Genomic DNA, 19706 nt, shown 5'->3' with positions numbered 1-19706 from the left:
CTGGTCTTCCTCTACCCAAGTCCCCCTACACTCTTCAGCGCCCTCCACTGGCACCCGGTGGCGGATTCAATCTGATTCAAGTCCCTGGTACTTGCCTACCATGCTGCAAACGGCTCTGACTAATGCTACGTCCAGGACATTGTCGAACCATCCACTTCAGCCCGTCCACTATGCTCTATCTCTTTGTTACGCTCTCCCTACGTGGGCATCCCAGCTGCAGCTCAACAAAATCTGGATTGTTTGCTTCCCTGGCTCCATGATGGTGGAACAAGCTTCCCACTGACATCAGGGCAGCTGAACCCGACCTATCTTGTGCCGCAGGCTGAAAACTCATCTGGTCAGACTGCAGCTCATGAAAGATATCTTTTGTTTCTTTATTGTGGCAGTACAATGTGTTTGCTTATTTGATGAACTTTATGTACTCTGAGGACTTCTGCACTTTTTGGGATATATTTTCATTGTTGAATGATGATCTAAATCAGAGGTGGCAGGCACCACATGCTCCAGGCTTGTGTCATTTTGTAAGACCGGATGCTGAAAAGGTCATTTAACTTCTCTCCTCACTTCGTAAATTAGACATTTTAATGGTTTACATTAATATGCTGTAGTTTAATGATATATATATATATGTATACTTATTTTGCATTTGACAATGGCCAAATATTGTTTTGAAACATGTTTCCTCTCCTCTTGGACATTCGATCTCCCCCTATCCAGTGAGATCTACATTTCATTTGCTAGTAAAGAGAAACAACCTTCCGCCAGCCTAAGCAGTTTAGTCTGAATGACATCCAGGAGAAAGCTCTTCCCTTTGAAGCCCTCCCTCGAAAAAGCACATCTGTGCTTTTGTTAAGGGGTGGGAGAGAGACGAATTGCTCCGTGACACGGTCACTGCCGCTGCAGACTGCTTGCTTGAAGTGGGCAGCTGCATCCTGAGTAACCTTGCAGTTGAAGAAAGAGACCCGCATGTTTGCATTGGGGCGTTATTGTCCCGCGGACCCGTGACACGTCAGACACCAACCTCTCGTTAGCCTTTTAGAATGGGACAGATAGCGGGACCTGTTGAATGAGTCTCGGCTCCCCATGGTGTGTATTGTGTGACTGGGGGAGGGGAGTGATGGTGGGAGGGGGACGGTGGGGGCTGAACGGCTCACTGTGACTGGTCAGAGGGGAGAATGGGGGTGTGGCTAGAGCAGCCAGCTAATGAGAGGGGCCAAATCCAGCCCAAACAAGAGGCTGAGGGATTGGAGGAGAGAGGAGCAGATGCAGTGTGGGACCACTAACCTGATGGAATGACACACCACCTTGACTCTCACACTGACTCCACCCCCACAGCCCCTCGGCGGATAAATAACCAAGCGCCACGAGAAGATTTTTCTACACTTTGAGACAGAAATCCCAAGATCTCATCTGCAAATCACAACCGCCGGGAACAACTTTTTTTCTGTGTTATTGATTTCAAACTAAGTACTACTTCCCATGAACATGCCCAAAACCGCCTTCATGGCTTGGACTTGCTACCTGCTTCTCGGGGCCGTATTTGAGTGGACTCTGGCAGCCGAGGCGGGCAAGAGGCAGTACCAGATCCAGAACGGAGACTGCAGCTACACCTTCCTGCTGCCTCAGGAGGACAGCTGCCAACAGTCCTCCAGTAGCTACAAGAACCTGGCCCAGAAGGACGACCCGGCAGACTACGACGAGTCCTTCGAAAGGCTGGAGCAGCTGGAGATCATCATGGAAAACAACACACAGTGGCTTCTCAAGGTAGGAAGGTCTCTACCTCATCTCATCTCCCTGCAAGTACGTGATGTCATGGCGACATCGGCGTGGTGTGAATTTATTAAGGGGCTTATACTCCTGATGCTCCTTTCATGTATGTTCATGAGGGTACAACAGAGTGCCCAGATTAGTTTTATGGATCTTGGGTCAAAGAGGAGTCCTCAGAAAATGTTCCCGCTTTAATCAACATCACTAAATACATTTTTGGCCATCCATGGATTCAATGGGTGTTAATTAGATATTTTATAATTGGACAACTTGTTCACCCAATTAAAAATAAACCTGCGGTAATGAGCCAACTTTTATCACCAGCCAAACTAATTGAATGCAGCTCATGCACTTCTATAAACTTGAAACTAATTACAAGTATGACGCTCATTATTAAGTAAAGACACATTCACTGAGTGATGTTATTCCTTTACAAATCAATTAATACAGGCAACTCGACCAGGCTCAAATGACTCATTCAGCCAATAATACCACTATGAAGTTTTGCCTCCCCTGGTGCCACCAGTGAATACATTCTATCATAGAAACACATTTCTAACACCTCCAAAGGGGATGTTTTGTATGCTTTGTATTATGCACTTCAAAAGATACCCGGGTGTCTGAAAAGACCCGCAGTGCAACAAGAAGCGCACAAGGAACGACAAACTCTCAACACAGGTGCCTTCAATGGGACAGGCGCCTCCTTTTCATCGCAGCTCGGCCACAACTTGATCGTGTGTGTGTGTGTGTGTGTGTGTGTGTGTGTATGCGCGTGAGTTTAAGCGTGCATGTGTGTGTACGTTCAAAAGAACAAAAAGACCTCTCCCCCTCATCTAGAATGTAATCGTTAATTGAAATCAATTTAATAAAAAAGAAAACCTGCTACCCGAGAAGACACGCACTACATATGACCCCTCTTTCAGCACCCACCTTGGTAACTTATAACAAACTCCATAGCACTGGACCGGGTCAGAGTCCATCTCCTTCTCGTTCATATGTAAAGGAGCTCACATTCTGCCCCCTGCAGCGCTGTCATTAACCAGGACTCAGTGACTTATTAGCCAAATCAACTCATGAATACTGGAACACAATTACCGGTAACACCCAATGGTTAATATCATTAATAAGAGTTCATAAAATTGACCCATTACGTCAAACTGCAAAAGTTTTGAATGTCATAGAGAAGGATGGAGGTGCCCAAAGGTTTGTGCCATCCATCCCATAATAATGTAGTTGGTCATTTGGGTCGATGTGCACTACTGGCGGGTCTACGGGTGATTTCAAGCAGCTGTAAAATCAAAAAAAAAACTGTAAACTAGCAGGATGCCTATCCCTTAATGAAGGTGTCATACGTTGACGGTAAATGTATAGAGTGCCTTTCAGGCCATTCAAAGCACTCAAGAGTTGATGCTTCACATTAACTCTGGGTGCACATACACATTCAAGGCCATGGCAACAAGCATGCAAGGCAACCACCAGTTGGTAGTGAAAACCCGTTAGTAGGTCTTTCTCAGGTACACATAATGCACCAATAACTGCATCTAACCAGAAACCCTGCTCATCATTCTGACCTACTCCTATAATCGTCTCAAGAAAGATAAAATATGCAGTTCTGATCAACTGCAATCTCCATTTGACCCCGTCTGATAGACCTCAAATCAAAGCATTTGCCTGATACAACCCTGAATGCTTTGCTTTGCCTTGAGGTTTGACGTTGTCGTCAACATGGTTGTCGCGTGAACGAGGAACACAAACAAGCATGGCTCACAGAGTGAACAGCTGATTAGATCCCGGTGTCGACAGTGGAATGTCATGCCAACCCCTCAAGTGACACTCCACTTCTATCCAACAACACACACACCACACACACACACACACACACACAAACAACGTGGGACAACGGAGGTGGAGGACAAACAAAAATCAGTGCTAATTACGCCGTCTGTGACGCTCCCTTGCTTTTCGGAAGTCCACCGCAGACTATTTTAAGTCTTCTCGGTGACAGACGCGTAAACAGCCGTAGCGATCGTACAAACATGCCGCGGATGCTTGAAATGCCCAGCTGACGTGGGTTTCCCTGTCGCACGTTTATAAAGGATGTAACTTCTCACTCATCACCTCCATCCTGTTTACTGGCCAGGGAACCTGATTGGCACTCAGGAACACCACTGCGCAGGAAATAACTTTATGATTGGTGTTGCACTAAAACATGAAATACTGCTAGGTAATGGTTCACACAAGAGACTTTGGCTGGCGCTATTGCTGCCGTGGATCTATTGGTATGTCACCTCGATACAATGGAGTGTTAACGGTCTGTCATTTTCGTACACATGTGAAGCAACTTGTTGCTTCAATGACAGAATTAAACAAACATTTGAAACATTAATTTACTAACTGGATTCTTGAGATGATCAACTGATCAAAGGTGGGTTTTTTTTGCCCTTGTGGGGGCTTGGGTAAAGGGGGGTGTCATAAATATTTGACTTGTTAAGCCCTTTGAGACTGTAATGGTGATTAAGGGCTATACAAATAAAATTGAATTGAATTGAACTGTATTTTTGTATTAAGTAGTTATTTTAGTCATCTGACCTTGGGCAACAAAGAGTCAGAAAAAGATGGTAGATTAGGTTAGAAAACAATATTATGCGAAACCGAACCCCTTCCATTTCCTAACCTTGAATAGAAGGATTAGGAAAACCAGGCCCACTGTAAAATCACTGGCACAATAGTGTGACTGCAGCCCAGTCAAGGTACCTCAAGGTAAACCCTTGTAATGACAGAATTCATGGAAGATTGCCAAATCGATGGCTATTAAGGCAGCGGGGTAAATCTAAGAATGGAGAGAGTGAATGAGTTATGTTGCCCTTCAGCTGGGACGTTCTCCCAGAATAAAATCTCAGTGGGAAAACCAGCACCCCAACAAAACTGTGGAAACAAGGTGGACCAAAAACCTTAACAATGTAAGGCATTAATTTATGCACAGCGAATGTCGCACTCCAACGGAAAGGTTTGCCCCCCGCCTGTACCCACACGGCCATTTCTGCCCATTTTCTGCAGCTAGAGAACTACATTCAAGACAGCATGAAGCAGGAGATGTTCCACATGCAGCAGACCGCTGTCCAGAACCACACGGCCACCATGATTGAGATCGGGACCAACCTGCTCAGTCAGACCGCTGAACAAACACGGAAGCTGACCAACGTGGAGGCACAGGTGGGGTCGGCAGCGCAAGATAACCAAGAGCAACATGCATAACACAGGCGTCGAGAGATTAAGGCCTATCACACAGGGTTAGCTGTCTGTGTGTGCAGAGCTATACTTTCAACAAAACATATCAACAAATTATAAGACCCACTTGGAACATGGGTGAGTACAAGCACAATCTAGGAACGGCAATGAAAGTCCTTGGACAACAAGTCCAAGTGCATTCATTGCCATACTTGGGTCGTGCACTTACACTTGTTCAGTCCAGCAATAGTGCCTGGGTAAAGGATGAATTGAGAGAATACATGGATAGGCTACATTATCCTACTGTGCGGTATATGGTTTTGGCCAATTGCCAATGACCTTATGTGAGCCAACCAAACAGCATTTCCTGTTATTACCACAATTGTATTCCCACAGAACGGGTCAATCAGTTTGTCACAATCACACATCCGTCTGTTCAAAGACATCAACAGCTCCCATCGCAGACTCAGGCAGACCTAATTCACGTAAACAAGCTGCTTTTGGCCGAGTTTGGTTCCTCCACAATGGGACAGCAGAAGCATCTTTGACCCCCGCTCACTTCAATACATTCAGCCGTCGAAAGAAAGAACAATGTCGACTTCACAATACACCGCCAAACGTAAACTCCACCCAGCCTCATGAAAATGAGGTGTGTCAGTTCATACTGAAGCGGATTTCTTTCCCCTGTGACGGAGCAAATACTCAATGATAGAGTGTAACAGAGTTATGTACTATGAACCCCACATGTTATATTTGAGGGACTGCTGGTTAACCTTTGAATCAGTGAGTTCTTGCAGCTTAAGGTTGACATGTAAAGCATGGGATTTCACAAAATCCAACTCAATATTATGAACACAAAACAGTCATTCAGCGCAGGCTCAGTAGAACCGGGCACACTGGCCCTAAGTGCATCAGTGGGAAATGCAGTTCACATCGATCCCTGCAACTAAATCCAAGACATTCTTCCGAGGCAATAACAACTCAAAGTATGCTTTTTCGCAAATGGGTTTCATGACAAGGACTGTCTGATGACAGCAGACACAGAGGCAAGAGTCAAGAGGGTTGGAAGGGCAGGGAGGGAATGACCCAGAACCCAACGAGAACGGTCTCTGGCGAATTCAAAGCACTTGTAAGAAGGGGCTGATATCCAAATAGAGTACTACGAAAACATAACATGAATTGATAAATAAGAGGCCAGCCACATAACTGCACAAAACACAAATGGGTTTTAAGAGACTACGGGTATTCTTGGATACATGTTATTTATACAGAAATATGCAATTGTCAGATTGAATACTATGACCTCGTTTTGGAATATTATTCTTTCTATAAAGATAAGTGGTCCAATGAATCACATTACATTCCCATCATGTTGTGGTTTTAACTTAAGAGCAAGCTGTATTCATGTGGGAAAATGCACTACTCTCTATACCACACATTTTATGACCAAAACAAATCCTACGACAGATATGTAAATAACTCAAATTTATATGTGTGAGAATTCACTTTGACATTGGGAATTGTTTTTCGTCTTTAGGTAATAAATCATAGTACTCGGCTCGAACGAAAGTTGCTTGAGAATTCAATTTCAACCAACAAGCTGGAGAAAGAACTCATCGTCCAAACCAATGAGATCAGCAAGCTGAATGACAAAAACAGGTGAGGTCAAGATCAAATTGGATTTGAAATCATACAATATATGAGGACATGTAAGGTTTCTCAGAAGATATACAATGGAGTCCCATCATTTTACAGATGCTTTTATCCAAAGCACTTGACTATGAATTCAGATCCATGGAATTGAGCAGCAGGTAGGGGCAGTTTAGGGCATCTTGCCCCAGAAGGCACTACAGGTACACTTCCAACATTCGGGGTGCTCCCAGTACCTTTCTTTCTTTCTAAGTTGAACACCCTACATTCTATACATACATATAGTATATAATATATATTATAAGTGCAGAAGTGCCAAAGTGACTCAGAACTTGCCGTAAAGCAGGACCTCTGCCAGTATGAAAGTATGAGATGTAATCATCTTTTTGAACAGACTTTTAGAACAGATAAGGGAGTTTAAAAAATGCAATATTCAGCTCCGTGTATTATCTTAGCCCCCCGTTTTCCAATCACATGACCAAAAATGCCACCCTGACAAAAGTGGAATTTGAGGGTGAAACCCCATAGACTCCCATTCAATCTCCCTGCCCTTTCTGAGCCCCCAAACCACCGTCCCCTTCCTCCACAGCTTCCTGGAGAAGCGGGTGGGTGAGATGGAGCAGCAGAGGCAGCTGGAGCTGAAGGCAGTTCAGCGGGAGAAGGAGCAGCTCCAGACGGTCATCGCGGGCCAGACGGCCATCATCAGGGAGCTGCAGCACCAGCTGCTCCACGTCTCCTCCAACAACACCGCCCTGCAGCGCCAGCAGCAGGAGCTGCTGGACACCGTCAACAGCCTGGCGCAGAGCTTCTCCGCGGGCCCCGTCGGAGGTGGGCACGCCGCTCGCCAGCGCAGGCCGTGCGAAAAACATGTTTTCGCCGACCTTGTTTTCACGCCTGAGCCGATGGAGCCCTGAACGTACACACGCTTGCACCGACTTCCTGCTTTCACACATGCAACGGCGGGAAATGTTTTCTCGAGTTGTTTTGTGACTGTAACTGGCTGACTTGTTTAACGCGGGCCCCATCGTTGTTATTAAGGAAGGGAAAGGCATTATGCAGCACTTGTTTTATTTTCTGTCGTTGAGTGTATGATGTGTTTGTTATTGTTGCAGAGAGCAAAGCCAGAATGATGCAGGATACACCGTCCACATTCAGGGACTGTGCGGCCGTGTTCAAGTCCGGCAACAGAGAGAGCGGCGTTCATGCACTCACACTCCCCAACACAACGCAGGAGGTGAAGGTAAGTGTGCTTATTGGCTTGTGATGCGTCTCCCCAAGAGACATGCTCGATGGACAACAGTTCAGACAAGTAAAAGCACAATTAAGAGTTGCTGAACATCAGTCCGGTGATTACGGCAAGGCTTGCACTTAAAGGTTAGGAGAACATTTAAATCAATCTCAAGTATGCATATCCCGGGAGGGTTGGCGTGATTGAGTTCAAAGAATTATCTCCTTGATAAGTGCTCCTTGAAAAGTGTTCAGGGTGTCTAGCTGTGGAATCGATGCGGTGTCCTCTCTTGACGGAACTGCATTTGTTTGAGACAACATGAAGCAGTAACAGCATTATCCTAATGATGACCATCAGCTGTCTTACTAGACCTTGCACCCCTCCCACCCGCTCACCGTCTTATTCCCCCCCCCCTGTTTGTGTTGATGCTGAAGGCTTTCTGTGACATGGACACCGAGGGGGGGGGCTGGACCGCCGTACAGAAGAGGTTCGACGGACGCGTTGACTTCCATCGGACGTGGAAAGAGTACAAAATGGTAAAAAGTAATCAAGGATGAAATTCCTTTGCCGCGGGGAGACAAAAAGGTAGTCATGGTTACGGTTCTGCCCAAGGCAAGAGGCCGAGACTCGATGTAATTAAACCGTCTTTAGACACTGTAGATACAATAAAAGCCTAGCGCCAAAATAAACATCAACGACGTGTGGTGCACAAATACTGACAGGGATCAAATCGAACAGAGACAATACACGAAAGACGAAATTAACTGGTGTATTTCTGCGCATGATCTACAAATTAGCTGAGTGAGTTCGGCCATTCCCCATTGTAATATGCATATTGAATCTTAATATGTGCATTGAATCAAATGCATCTTGTGCCTTTCTAGGGATTCGGAGACCCGGTGGCGGAGTACTGGTTAGGAAATGAGTTTGTCTCCAAGTTGACACATCAGCGGTCGTACATATTAAGAATCCACCTCAGTGATTGGGAAGGGAACTCTGGATACTCGCAATATGAGCAGTTTAACCTCGAAGGTGAAGCCAAGAATTACAGGTATGTATCAGACACACAAGTTTAGATAGAGCAGATCTTTTACAAAAAGCCTGGATGGATGCCATGCTCAACCGGATTCCATTTTCACTTTTCATCCTTAAGGATAAACATCAAAGGGTACAGTGGAACGGCGGGAAAAATAAGCAGTCTCGGAACGCCAGGAAGTGACTTCAGCACAAAGGATACCGACAACGACAAATGTGTTTGCAAATGCTCGCAGCTCACGACGGGAGGTAAAAGAACAGCCCCGCACATCGACAAATCTGTGCTCATCAAAAATACAAAGTGTGTTGAGAAATACAAGGATGAATATATATATATATATTACAATTCTAAACATTTCCGTGCTAGACACATCCACAGACAAAACCCCCCCAAAAAGTTGAAGTGAATAGAGCACAATTGGCTCAAAATGCCATCAGTGACGAATACAGTGGGGACTTAAGGATCCATGATAGTTGACAGTAATAGCCTGGGAACAGAGCTCCAGAGGGCTGTGTTCACACACCTCAGCGGAGCAGTACTGCCAGGCTTCTGTCTTGTTCTTTACTGCGCTCCTATTTCTCCTGAGTGGTTCTTTAAACACAGGAATGCCTCAAACTCTAACAGATAGCCAGGGACCGTTCCCTGAGTCTAATTACGCACACAAGTGGCATTGAGCCGGTGAGAATGCATACAGTATACACACCCACAAACATGAACTTTATATTTGTGTGTACAGTATATACATATACATATGTATATACACACATACACATATATACACACACAGTATAGTATACTGTGTAGTATATAATACATATGTCGCTCTTGGAAAATAAGTATTTGAAAATACTGTACATTTTCAGAATTTCACAATTCTTCCCTTCCCTTTCTTCTAGGGTGGTGGTTTGACGCATGCGGGCCGTCCAACTTGAATGGGATGTACTATCAACAAGGCCAGAACTCAAACCGCTTCAACGGGATCAAATGGTACTACTGGAAGGGCTCGGGCTACTCACTGAAGACCACCACCATGATGATCCGACCAACCGACTTTTGAGTCCCGATGTCTTTTAAACCACGAGGGGTGAAGGACAGCCAACCACAAACTATTCTTAAAAAAACGTAACAGTAACCCAAGGTTTTGGGGACAATATTTCCCTGATCTCCACATAAAAAAAATGCTTCCCTGATGTGGTGAAATAGGATAGACTATTTAATCCCGCTAGAGGTTTTAAGAGTCAAAGATTTGTAAATGTCCTTTTTGTAAATTGGTTAACGCTTTGACCATATCAACGTAATGTCTGTGGTACAATATGTATTGTACTTGGGCTATAACCATGGCTTAGGTGGAGATAAAGATTAAAAAGTTAAAAGTCACTGTAGATGAGGGTGTATCGGTAAAATAGTTCATAAATGTGTTTTTTACTTTGATAACAAATTTACTTTTTCAAAGAGATTTTGTGTATATTTTATTTAATTTATGTCAAGATGTAAAAGGCTAATATTTAACTTTATCATGAACTTTACCATGACGGTGAATTGTGTTTCATGAATGTTTTTTTAAGGAAAAAATGTTAATACTTTACATAGTTTTGCCACCTTTAGTAATGACACTGGGTTGGATTGTTTTGTCAATTTCATGGGAGGCGAAAAATATGTATGCACTGACACGGAGCGTCGAAGCCTAAGGAGGCAAGGCCCTCGTTCAAAAGCCTCAACAGGGTGTTTATACTGAAGGGGAAAACACTGCTGCCTCTTGCATTGTGCACTTTCATGCTTTAAAAATAAACAACAGCCTGCTGAAATAAAACCCTTTGGGCCTATTGACCTAGCCTGGCACATCATCATATATTCACCACATATTCTATGTGTATCTTTACGGGAGTATCTTTACCTAGTAGAAATTGAATCCAGTCGAATTGTGTGGCGATGTGCTTCGGGAAAACAAGAGAATGTTTCTGAGGGGGGTTTGTGAAAACTGGATGAAAAAAAAAAACTCAAGGGAATCAGTGGAATTAGTTATTATTGCTGCAATTGACCGAATGACTGCGATATGATTGCGGCAGACAAAGTTTGCGATAAACTGGGAACCACTGTGTTAACACCAGGCTTAAATAGCCGATGTTGAATCGCGAGTCAAGTCAAACGGTAGCATAAAAGAGAGCGAGCCAAGACCCAACACCATGAAACAAATAACGCCGCCAAAGCGTTGTATATAACAACCGCAGTCTTGGCCGTAATCGCTCTTCCGGCGATAGACCTGGTCAGCCCACAGGTAGCCCTGGCGTCCCTGATAGGGGAACGCATCCAGGGAGGAAACGTGATGACACGCGTCTGTTCGGAGACCCCGTGTCTCCCCTAAAGAGACACAGGAGACTCCACCGTAGCTCGTGAATGACGAGCTCAGGAAGAGCAACATCCACTTTTCACACAGGATGCTTTGGGAAAAACAAGCAGAACGAATGACGGGCAATAAAAATGAGCGGTGTTGCACCACACTTCCTTCTGGCCGGGCTGTGAAGGCCCCCAGTGGGAGAAGGGCCTTCGCTTGGTCTGACCGCTAAGCCTGGGCTGGACAGCAACCCTGAATACTAACTACGGTTAATCGAATTCAAATCGCGATGTAATAGAGCGCAATATGCAAATCGCAAAGACTGCGATTAAAAAAAAGTTAAAAGTTACCAAAAAGTTATATTTTTCAATTATTATTTTTTGTCATTTGTTACCGTTACTGACTGGAGTTCAGTAAGATTTATATTTATTTTTCTTTTACAGTTCAATAATTAAATAAAGATGTTATATAAATTCATCTAAACACCTAAAGGCCTAAAGGAAAGAGCCGTTTATATGTTGACTGCTTCCAATGTTCTGTTGGTCATACTAAAGAATGATTTATTGCCTTTCTAGTGAATAATACAGAACAAAAGGAACTTCGTAAAAATCGCAATCGCAATATTGGTCAAAATAATCGCAATTTAATTATTTCCCCAAATCGTTCGGCCCTAATACTAACCCTTAAAAATAGTTAACCATATTAGTAGTAGTAGACCATAGTAAATACTAAGGTCTATGAAGATTTTTATTTTTTGCGCTTTTATTTAACAATATCTAATTGTATTCCTTAACCGTTGCATTTTGTGATTTCATCGTAGATTTGATCAGAATTATTCCTTTTATTTTTCAAGCGGAACAATGACGCACAAACGACCGATGCATAGCGTAATCAGATGCACTGATTAAGCGTAATTAAATATTTAACATTATTAACCCATTCAGACCGGATCACGCATCTGTGCGTGTTTACCTTTAAGACCGGATTGCTCATCAATGCGTGTTTACCATTAACCCATTTGTACCGGCTGCGCGGAGCAACATTGTATCTACTAGATACAATGTTGCGCCGCACAGCAGCCGGTACAAATGGGTTAAATATATATGGCTTCAATTCCACTGTTGTCCTAATTGTATTTGCGGACGCAGGGCGGATAATGGATCCCGTCGGGCGGCGGACCTTACCTGTGCAGCCGGAAAACGCTCAGACAGTTCATAGGGTTCTTCTGGAAGCCACCGTCTCTGCTCCAAGCTCCGCAGCATCTAAGTCAGTACACACATTCAAAAGTTAATGCATCATCACCACACTCAAGGTCACAGTGTAAATATCAATAGGAGTTCCAGTCAAGGGGTTCAGGGTTCGAACCCAATCGTCCACTGTCTTCTAAAACCCGACCTGCTCCTTAATGACAAAATTAAAAAAACACATTCACCTTGGATAAATGTGTGACTGAATAGTAACGAGGAAGGACTGTTTAGTAGTGGTTAAGGGTCCCAGCGCCCAACTAGACTTGAGTCTACAAGCAGGCTGAGCAAGAGGCCGAGCAAAGGCCTGCTCTTGACAAGTGATCAACGAGAAACGGATGCAGAACGAGAAGGAGACATTTAAGGTTGTATCAGCGATTCTAGGACGAAGCATAAATGGTCACATTAATCTGGTCTTTCCTCACGATCCGCTAGCTGCCTGCCCCATAAACCGGCTGTCCAAAAAACGCATCTCTGTAGGCAGCCTATGCTCCGAGATCGCACACAAAAACAAATGGTACTGCCAAGTGAATATCGACCCGTTTACCCATTCGAAGGAGAGGATCCAGCAGCCGCGAGCGATGCCCAGGAGAACGTTCAGTGTGCGGCCGTGTCCCCCGGACACCACGTGGGTGGTGGTCTCGCACACAAGGTCCACAATGGAGAACCCACCCAGCAGTTTCACCACCTGGGTCACAGTGTTCTGCGTGCTGTGGAAAAAAAAACGCAGAAGGAAGATAACGTGGATTAAATGCATACATCTGAATAAAGTATCATAAGGAAGTATCACATAACTCATAATTACATTTGGCTAAGAGGTTCACCCTCCTCGTATTTCACTGTGGGAGAATTGGAGATTAAGAAGAAGAAACCGGTGGTTTCTCTGAAGACAATCATGAGGTTTTCTACATTACATCCTTCTCTCTGGCACTTACTCAGTGGACATGCTCGTCATCACCAGAGTCCTAGTAGCCTGCAACACAGAAAGTGCAATAACACATTAAAAGCATTCATTGATATAGGGCCTTGTATCTGTAGATAATAGTTCAACACAAAAGCGAGCTTTAATGTGTCAATAAGGCAGTTGGCATAACCAGGGGTATTTTTTGTTTAGCCAAATTGGGCACAAACAGAGAGCCTTTAGATTAACAGGGAGGCTAGCACTTCCACATGCCAGACCGCATCGTGGTCAGAGGACAGGGGAAATGAAACTCCAAGGCCGCGGCAGAGGAAAACACGAGCCTGTGAAGCGGAACTGTACGCCTGTGTTCCGGCGAGAGCGCGGGGCGTTATATCATCTGTTTGACCCCAGTACTGGAGGACATGATTAGCAGTGGCACATGGATGGCAGTTGGAGCAGTGGACACAAGGTTCGTTTCCTGTCCCCGGCCGGAGACCTGAGCCTGGCAACCAAATGAAGGCAGATGTTCAGGCCTTCTGGAAGCAGCGTAAATACCAAACAGTGGTGCATGCGGCTGGAGTGAACCTGCTCATGTATTCAGTATATGAGAGATTGAAATTATTACACCATAGGAGTAAGGCTTGGGTTTGTAATATAAACACTTACGTTTTAAAAAAACTAAACTCTGTAATAATTTAGTTTTAAATGAAGATTGTTTAAACAGGATGCTAGACAAAGCCACAGCAGCCTGCTTAAACAATCTTCATTTAAAACTGAAATATTACAGATTTAGTTGTTCCCCCATTGTTAAACACACTCCAAAACCGTTTATTTTAATCTATTTATTTTAATTTCTATGCCCATTTATTATTAATTTCACTCCATTTTCATTGTCGTTTATCGTTTTATGTGAAGCACTTTGTTGCCCGTATTGACAGGCGTTATATAAATAGTGATCGTCATTAATAATGTATACATGTTAAAAGGATTAAAAGGGAAAGCGAGCCGGCCGTATATTTCACTGTAAGCAGATTGTGTCTTATAGTGTAAGCAGATTGTCTGCTTACCCAAGGCCAGGGAATTTGTGCCCTAGTTTCCACTGAAAACAGTTTCAATTCAGAAGCCCTTTTTCCTTTTTTTAATGTTCACGTCCCGTCAAAGGGTAATTTTAGCTTATCTGATGTGGAGGTCATGCCCTGGCACAGGCTCAGAAAAAGGAACCGTTCGGAATATGTACGACATAAAACGCCTCGGACAAAAGGAGCTGGTGTGAACCGTGTAGCTAAGATCCGGAGCAACCAGCCCAGGCCCAAAGCACAAACAGAGGAAATTCTTCAGGGTATGACGACCTGCCCTTGACGGTCGCTGTTCTGCCCTCACCGAGAGGATGCTATTCTTACAGTCAGGAAAGGTCAGCGATCCAAAGGACCTCTTGCCATGCTGAGGTCAGCCACTGAGGAGTTTAGATCACCACGCACCCCTTTCAGTACACACGCTATAGCCCTCCATACAAATGCAGTCAGACACAGACACCCACATGCCTACACAGACACACACGACACGAGTTGCAATGCTTCAACAAAACTTCTGTTGCTTTGGTGACCTCACGTGAACATTCCTGATACAACACAAATTGTAACAATAACATCACACCCAAAGCATGTGTAACCTTGTAGACAATTGGGCCCTGTTTATTATAATTATTATTTATTATCATTTACTATCATTATTTTATTTCCATATAATATATACTTATTTCTCGATTTCCCCTTTCTGTACCATTCCCTGCATTCACATATCGTTTACCTGTTGGTTAATTAAGCTGTCCATTAGTGATTGAGTATACTGGAGTCTAATTGGCTGTATCTAAGGAATAGAGGGGTAGAGGGAGTCTTGGTGAGTTCACAGCGCTAATGCTAACGCTAATCGCTAACCATGCCATGTCTTAACACGAGGCACTGTAGGAAGCATGTGAACCTGACTGTTGTGTATTTTACTTTTGTGGTGTTTTTTATGTTTATCATTTGAGCATGTATACTCTGTATGCACTTAATTTAATGTTCAGGTGTAGCCTGTAATATGTGTTTATGTTAACAAATGGTTAAGAAGTGAAGTAATGAATAACTAAATATATAACTCATATTTAGTCAAACGATTACATTTAGAATACATTTGATATGGAAAAAAGCTGTGCAGTTAAAGAAGATAATTAATTCATATTACTACTATGTTTTGATATCTATAATGGACATGAGAGTAATAGCCTGTTCTCATATAGGCTAGGTTTTTTGGAATCCCTTGAAACCGTTGAGAGATTGGATCGAATTCCCCTTGACGAAGGGGTGGCGAGCTAGTGATGAAAACACCTCCTTATCCCAAGGAATGGATCGGATGACCTGTATGAGAAGCATCACCTCCCATCAGGTGAACACGTTCTGAAGCGCACACGTGACCATTGACTAACTTTTTGACTTACGACCTGACATTTTGACTTGACGTACATTGAACCAAAGAACACTTGCAAGGACTTTATTTTGTTTTTATTTTATTTTTCCTTATGGACATTCCGCAGCCATTTATTGATGTTTAAAATAAATTGTTTTGAATTGTTCTAATGTTACCGGATATTGATTATTATTGAAAATTTAATATTACTGATTGCACTTGAATCTATTTTATTATTTTTCTAAAAGCCAATACAATTCATCTAAACGTAATCAGTGGCTCCAGTTGATCATTGTGTGTGTCCTTTTATTCTTCCCTCCGTACGAACCTGGTAACTAGCCCACATCTGAATATATTCTATTGCCCATTGGGGTTACACATGCATTTGTGAAGACATAAAATTGTGTTTTTACCTTCGACTGTTCCATTTTCATGCGACTTGCCTCGTCTGCACTCGTGTTCCCAGCGCGACCATCTGTTACAGTTTGTTGACTTCCTCCAACTGGAGAAAAATAAAAGAAGTGCTGTAACAGTGTGGTAAACAAAGACGTCTAACAGCAGGTGCAGTAGGCCCTGTGTCACCAGTGGTTGGTTTAGTGCTGTACATTTGCTTTAGTGACAGACAGTTATACAGAAAACAATTACTCACTTCCTTTCTCTCGCATATAAATTTGACATAATGCATAGGAGTGGATGCCATGGCTTTGCCACAGAAAATCACAAACAGCAAATTTACACTTTAGAATTCTGTAGTGATGAACCTTTAACAAATTATTACTTGGGCCTTTTCCTAAAAATTCTAGCCACCATCTAGTCCAACATGTTCTGTGATTGCAATGTTATACACTTTGGCTTGTTGCCCCATAAATACCTTCTAGAATTGAAAGGACACATTTATGATTTAATTAAGACCGAAATAAGGAACCAAATACATTTTATAACATATAACACTCAAGTCATGTTATTGAATGAATATCATGAATATTAAATAAAACCAAAAAATATACATAAAAAAGGATTCCAACCGATAACCACATTACTACATTTTACCTGTTCCTTTCATAGGTTAATGTTATTATTTAACCACCTCACAGCAGTATGAATTTGTGTTTGGTAGATTATTTCTCTGTGGTAACAATGCTTTTTGGCAATAAATCTTATACCGTTGGAAAGCCTGTTTGGTTCCCTTTACTGTCTCGTACGGTGTGGAATGAGACCTTGTGCAGGGACTACCGGCAAGCACCGCGTGCTTGCGCAATAGCATTCTGCCTGAGAAGGCAGTATCGCTGTCAAATATGTCCCTGGCGAAAGTAACGTTGCGCCTATTTGAAAATGGAACTATGTTTCGTTACCATATTTTCAGTAGTTGCGCGTAACTTTACTTTTTACATGAAAAAGTAGTTAGGTTACTGTATTAACGCATTACTTACTTTGTTGCGCGTTACACCCTACTCTTCAAATTGACGTTAAGTTTCCATCAGACTCGAGCGGTAGTCATGCGTCTCATCCAAAGGTGAGCTCAGTCGGCGCTGTGTGCTTCAAGATTCTGAAGCAAGTGCTGAGATTCCAATTGGCCCAGAGTAATGTCAATTATAAGAATTATCCAATAATGTTTCGCAATTCTAGCCTGCATGGCATGCATATGAAGAAGAAGAGTGTGACCAGCATGAGGAGAATAAATTGTTTAATTGCCAATATGTCTTGTTTCTTCAAACTTCAATCATCCAATCCACCAAACAAGTCAATGGCAGAATAAACTGTTTTGCATTGGCAGAGAAGATTTGGCAAATCTTTCATGGGTGCAACTGTAACATTCTTCTCTGCCTGTCTGCTGCGTCATTGAGGATCGCCATTCAACATGTGGCACGTGAACACCGACGACGTGGCCGTGCAGTGAGTCGCCCGTGCTGCTTCTAGTAGACAGGTTCAGTTATAAAAATAAAGAGGAATAGTTCGAACCAAGGGATATGGTTGCAGCCGACCATCTTGTAAAGATATGTGTTAATTTTTTTTGTGTTTTATTTTATTTTTATTTCTCCTTCTCGTGCACATAATGCAAATTGTTTTGGTTTTTTTTGCTTTTGAGTTGAACGTGGCATTTGAACAGTGATATGTCATTAGTTGTGTATGTGTTTTTATTTCTTTACTATTGTCACTGCATAACTGTACATTTTGGGTTTTTGGAAATTGTGACTCATTGGAGATGGATGAGCTGAACTTATCTGCTTTAGGCAGGGGTCAGACATTTATGTTTAGCCCATCACTCCAGAAAGGAGGTTTTCGGGGGAGGCCCCTGACATCCACTCCTCAACAGGCCAAAGTGAATGGTGCTGAGGGTGGTGACGTTTCTTCTAGTGCTAATCAGTTAGCTGGTCCATCTGCATTTTCTGGGGGTAGGGATGTGGACCATGTCCCTGTGCATGTATTAACTGACTTAGTTAAGCAGATAGGGACTAGTATTGGGGAGAACATTGCCTCTTGTCTTAGGTCCGCCCCAACTGGTGATGTTACTTTGGCCCCTTCGACCATTGCTGATCTCTCTAAGATGAGCCTGACTGTTAGCCAGCATAGTGGTGAACCGCATCCCTTCAGGGGGGACAAGACTGACAAACTTTCGGTTTCTGAGTGGGAAGACTGTGTTAAAGTGTATCTGACTAAGAGGGATGTTCAGTTATGTGATCAGGCGGAAAAAGTAATGGGCAGGCTACAGGGTAGAGCACGTGATGTTGTGAGAGTGGGGGTGCGTAGCAAGCCTAGTTTGGTCTTACGGTTAGGTCCTCAGCCCATTTTCGACATACTCAAGCAACACTTTAGTGAGTCTGTGACTTCTTTCATGCCTCTTGCTGACTTCTATGACACAAAGCCCTTAGAGAATGAAAGTGCTGTTGACTATTGGATCCGGCTTAACAAGGCACTCGACACAGCTACGGATGGGCTGAAAAGGCAAGGCAAAACTATTGATGAGTCCTCTAGGGAAGTGACTGTCATGTTCATCACTCACTGTCCCGATCGAGAACTGTTTCTGGTCTTCAGCTGTAGGCCACTGGAGGAGTGGACTGCCATGGATGTGCAGATACGGCTTGATGAGCACCATCACAAAAAACGTCTTCAGCAGCGCCATTCAGCTGCACGTCCAACAGACCACCTGCAATATTCTCAGGCTGTTGATGCTGTGCATAGTCACGTGCAGACTGCAGTAACTCCTACTGCCCAACCTGCCATGACCGGCGGGCCGGCGTCAGGTGAGAGTCACGTTCTTGGGCATATTGTCACTCTGCTGGAGCGTTTGTTACAACGGGAGTCTCCTCAGCGTTACGGGCAGCCTAGACAGAGACCTGTCGGTCACACCCGGGCTCGGGGGCCATGCGCTATTTGTGGCTGCGACGAACATGACACTGTCTCCCACTGTCGGAACGAACGTCTATGCTTCCGCTGCCATGCTGCTGGGCATCAAGCTGCCACTTGCTCAGCCTCACCTGCTCCTGGTTCACCCACTGCCCTGGCCAGTTCACCCACACAGCAGGGAAACTAGCTGACCTGCACGAGGAGGGGTCTAGTGGTGGGTCAGCTGGCGCATCCCCATATGACGATGATATTCAGTCCGTTTTTTCACATGCTTGTGCAACGACGGACAGTGATTCAACTTTAATTTTTCAGAACACGCAGCGACTGACTGCGAAAGACAATCTTTTCTACACTAGTGTGATGATTCATGATGCTGTGGAGGTGCGTGCCATGTTGGACAGTGGTTCAATGGCCTGTTCTATGAGCTCACGCTTACTTCCAAAGCTGCAGGACGCAGGTGTTATTCCCCCTCACTCGGTTGCCCCGACATCAGTTGTACTGATTGGCTGTGGAGGGTTGAGGACATGTCC

The 19706-nt window shown here is 43.8% G+C and overlaps 2 protein-coding genes across 2 annotated transcripts in view; one reads left to right on the top strand and one right to left on the bottom strand.

The window, feature by feature from the left end:
• Positions 1-19706, bottom strand: part of mcph1 (microcephalin 1) — a 31778-nt gene that overhangs the window by 2511 nt on the left and 9561 nt on the right. The window contains exons 10-13 of the mRNA XM_079728814.1: positions 16245-16333; positions 13421-13458; positions 13033-13195; positions 12426-12503 (exon numbers count right to left, since the gene is read on the bottom strand). Coding sequence (XP_079584940.1) covers positions 12426-12503; positions 13033-13195; positions 13421-13458; positions 16245-16333 — 368 coding nt within the window. The remainder of the gene's footprint in view (positions 1-12425; positions 12504-13032; positions 13196-13420; positions 13459-16244; positions 16334-19706) is intronic.
• On the top strand, positions 1288-10657 carry angpt2a (angiopoietin 2a). Its single transcript, XM_079728813.1, has 9 exons — positions 1288-1764; positions 4825-4980; positions 6533-6654; positions 7235-7473; positions 7758-7885; positions 8308-8409; positions 8758-8924; positions 9027-9157; positions 9806-10657. The coding sequence occupies exons 1-9, from the start codon at positions 1480-1482 to the stop codon at positions 9964-9966; spliced, it is 1491 nt and encodes a 496-aa protein (XP_079584939.1). The 5' UTR covers positions 1288-1479; the 3' UTR covers positions 9967-10657.

Source organism: Pollachius pollachius (genome assembly GCF_949987615.1).
Source record: "Pollachius pollachius genome assembly, chromosome: 2".
NCBI lineage: Eukaryota > Metazoa > Chordata > Actinopteri > Gadiformes > Gadidae > Pollachius > Pollachius pollachius.
The sequence above is the reverse complement of the archived record's forward strand: the minus strand, read 5'-3'. Positions and strand labels throughout refer to the sequence as shown.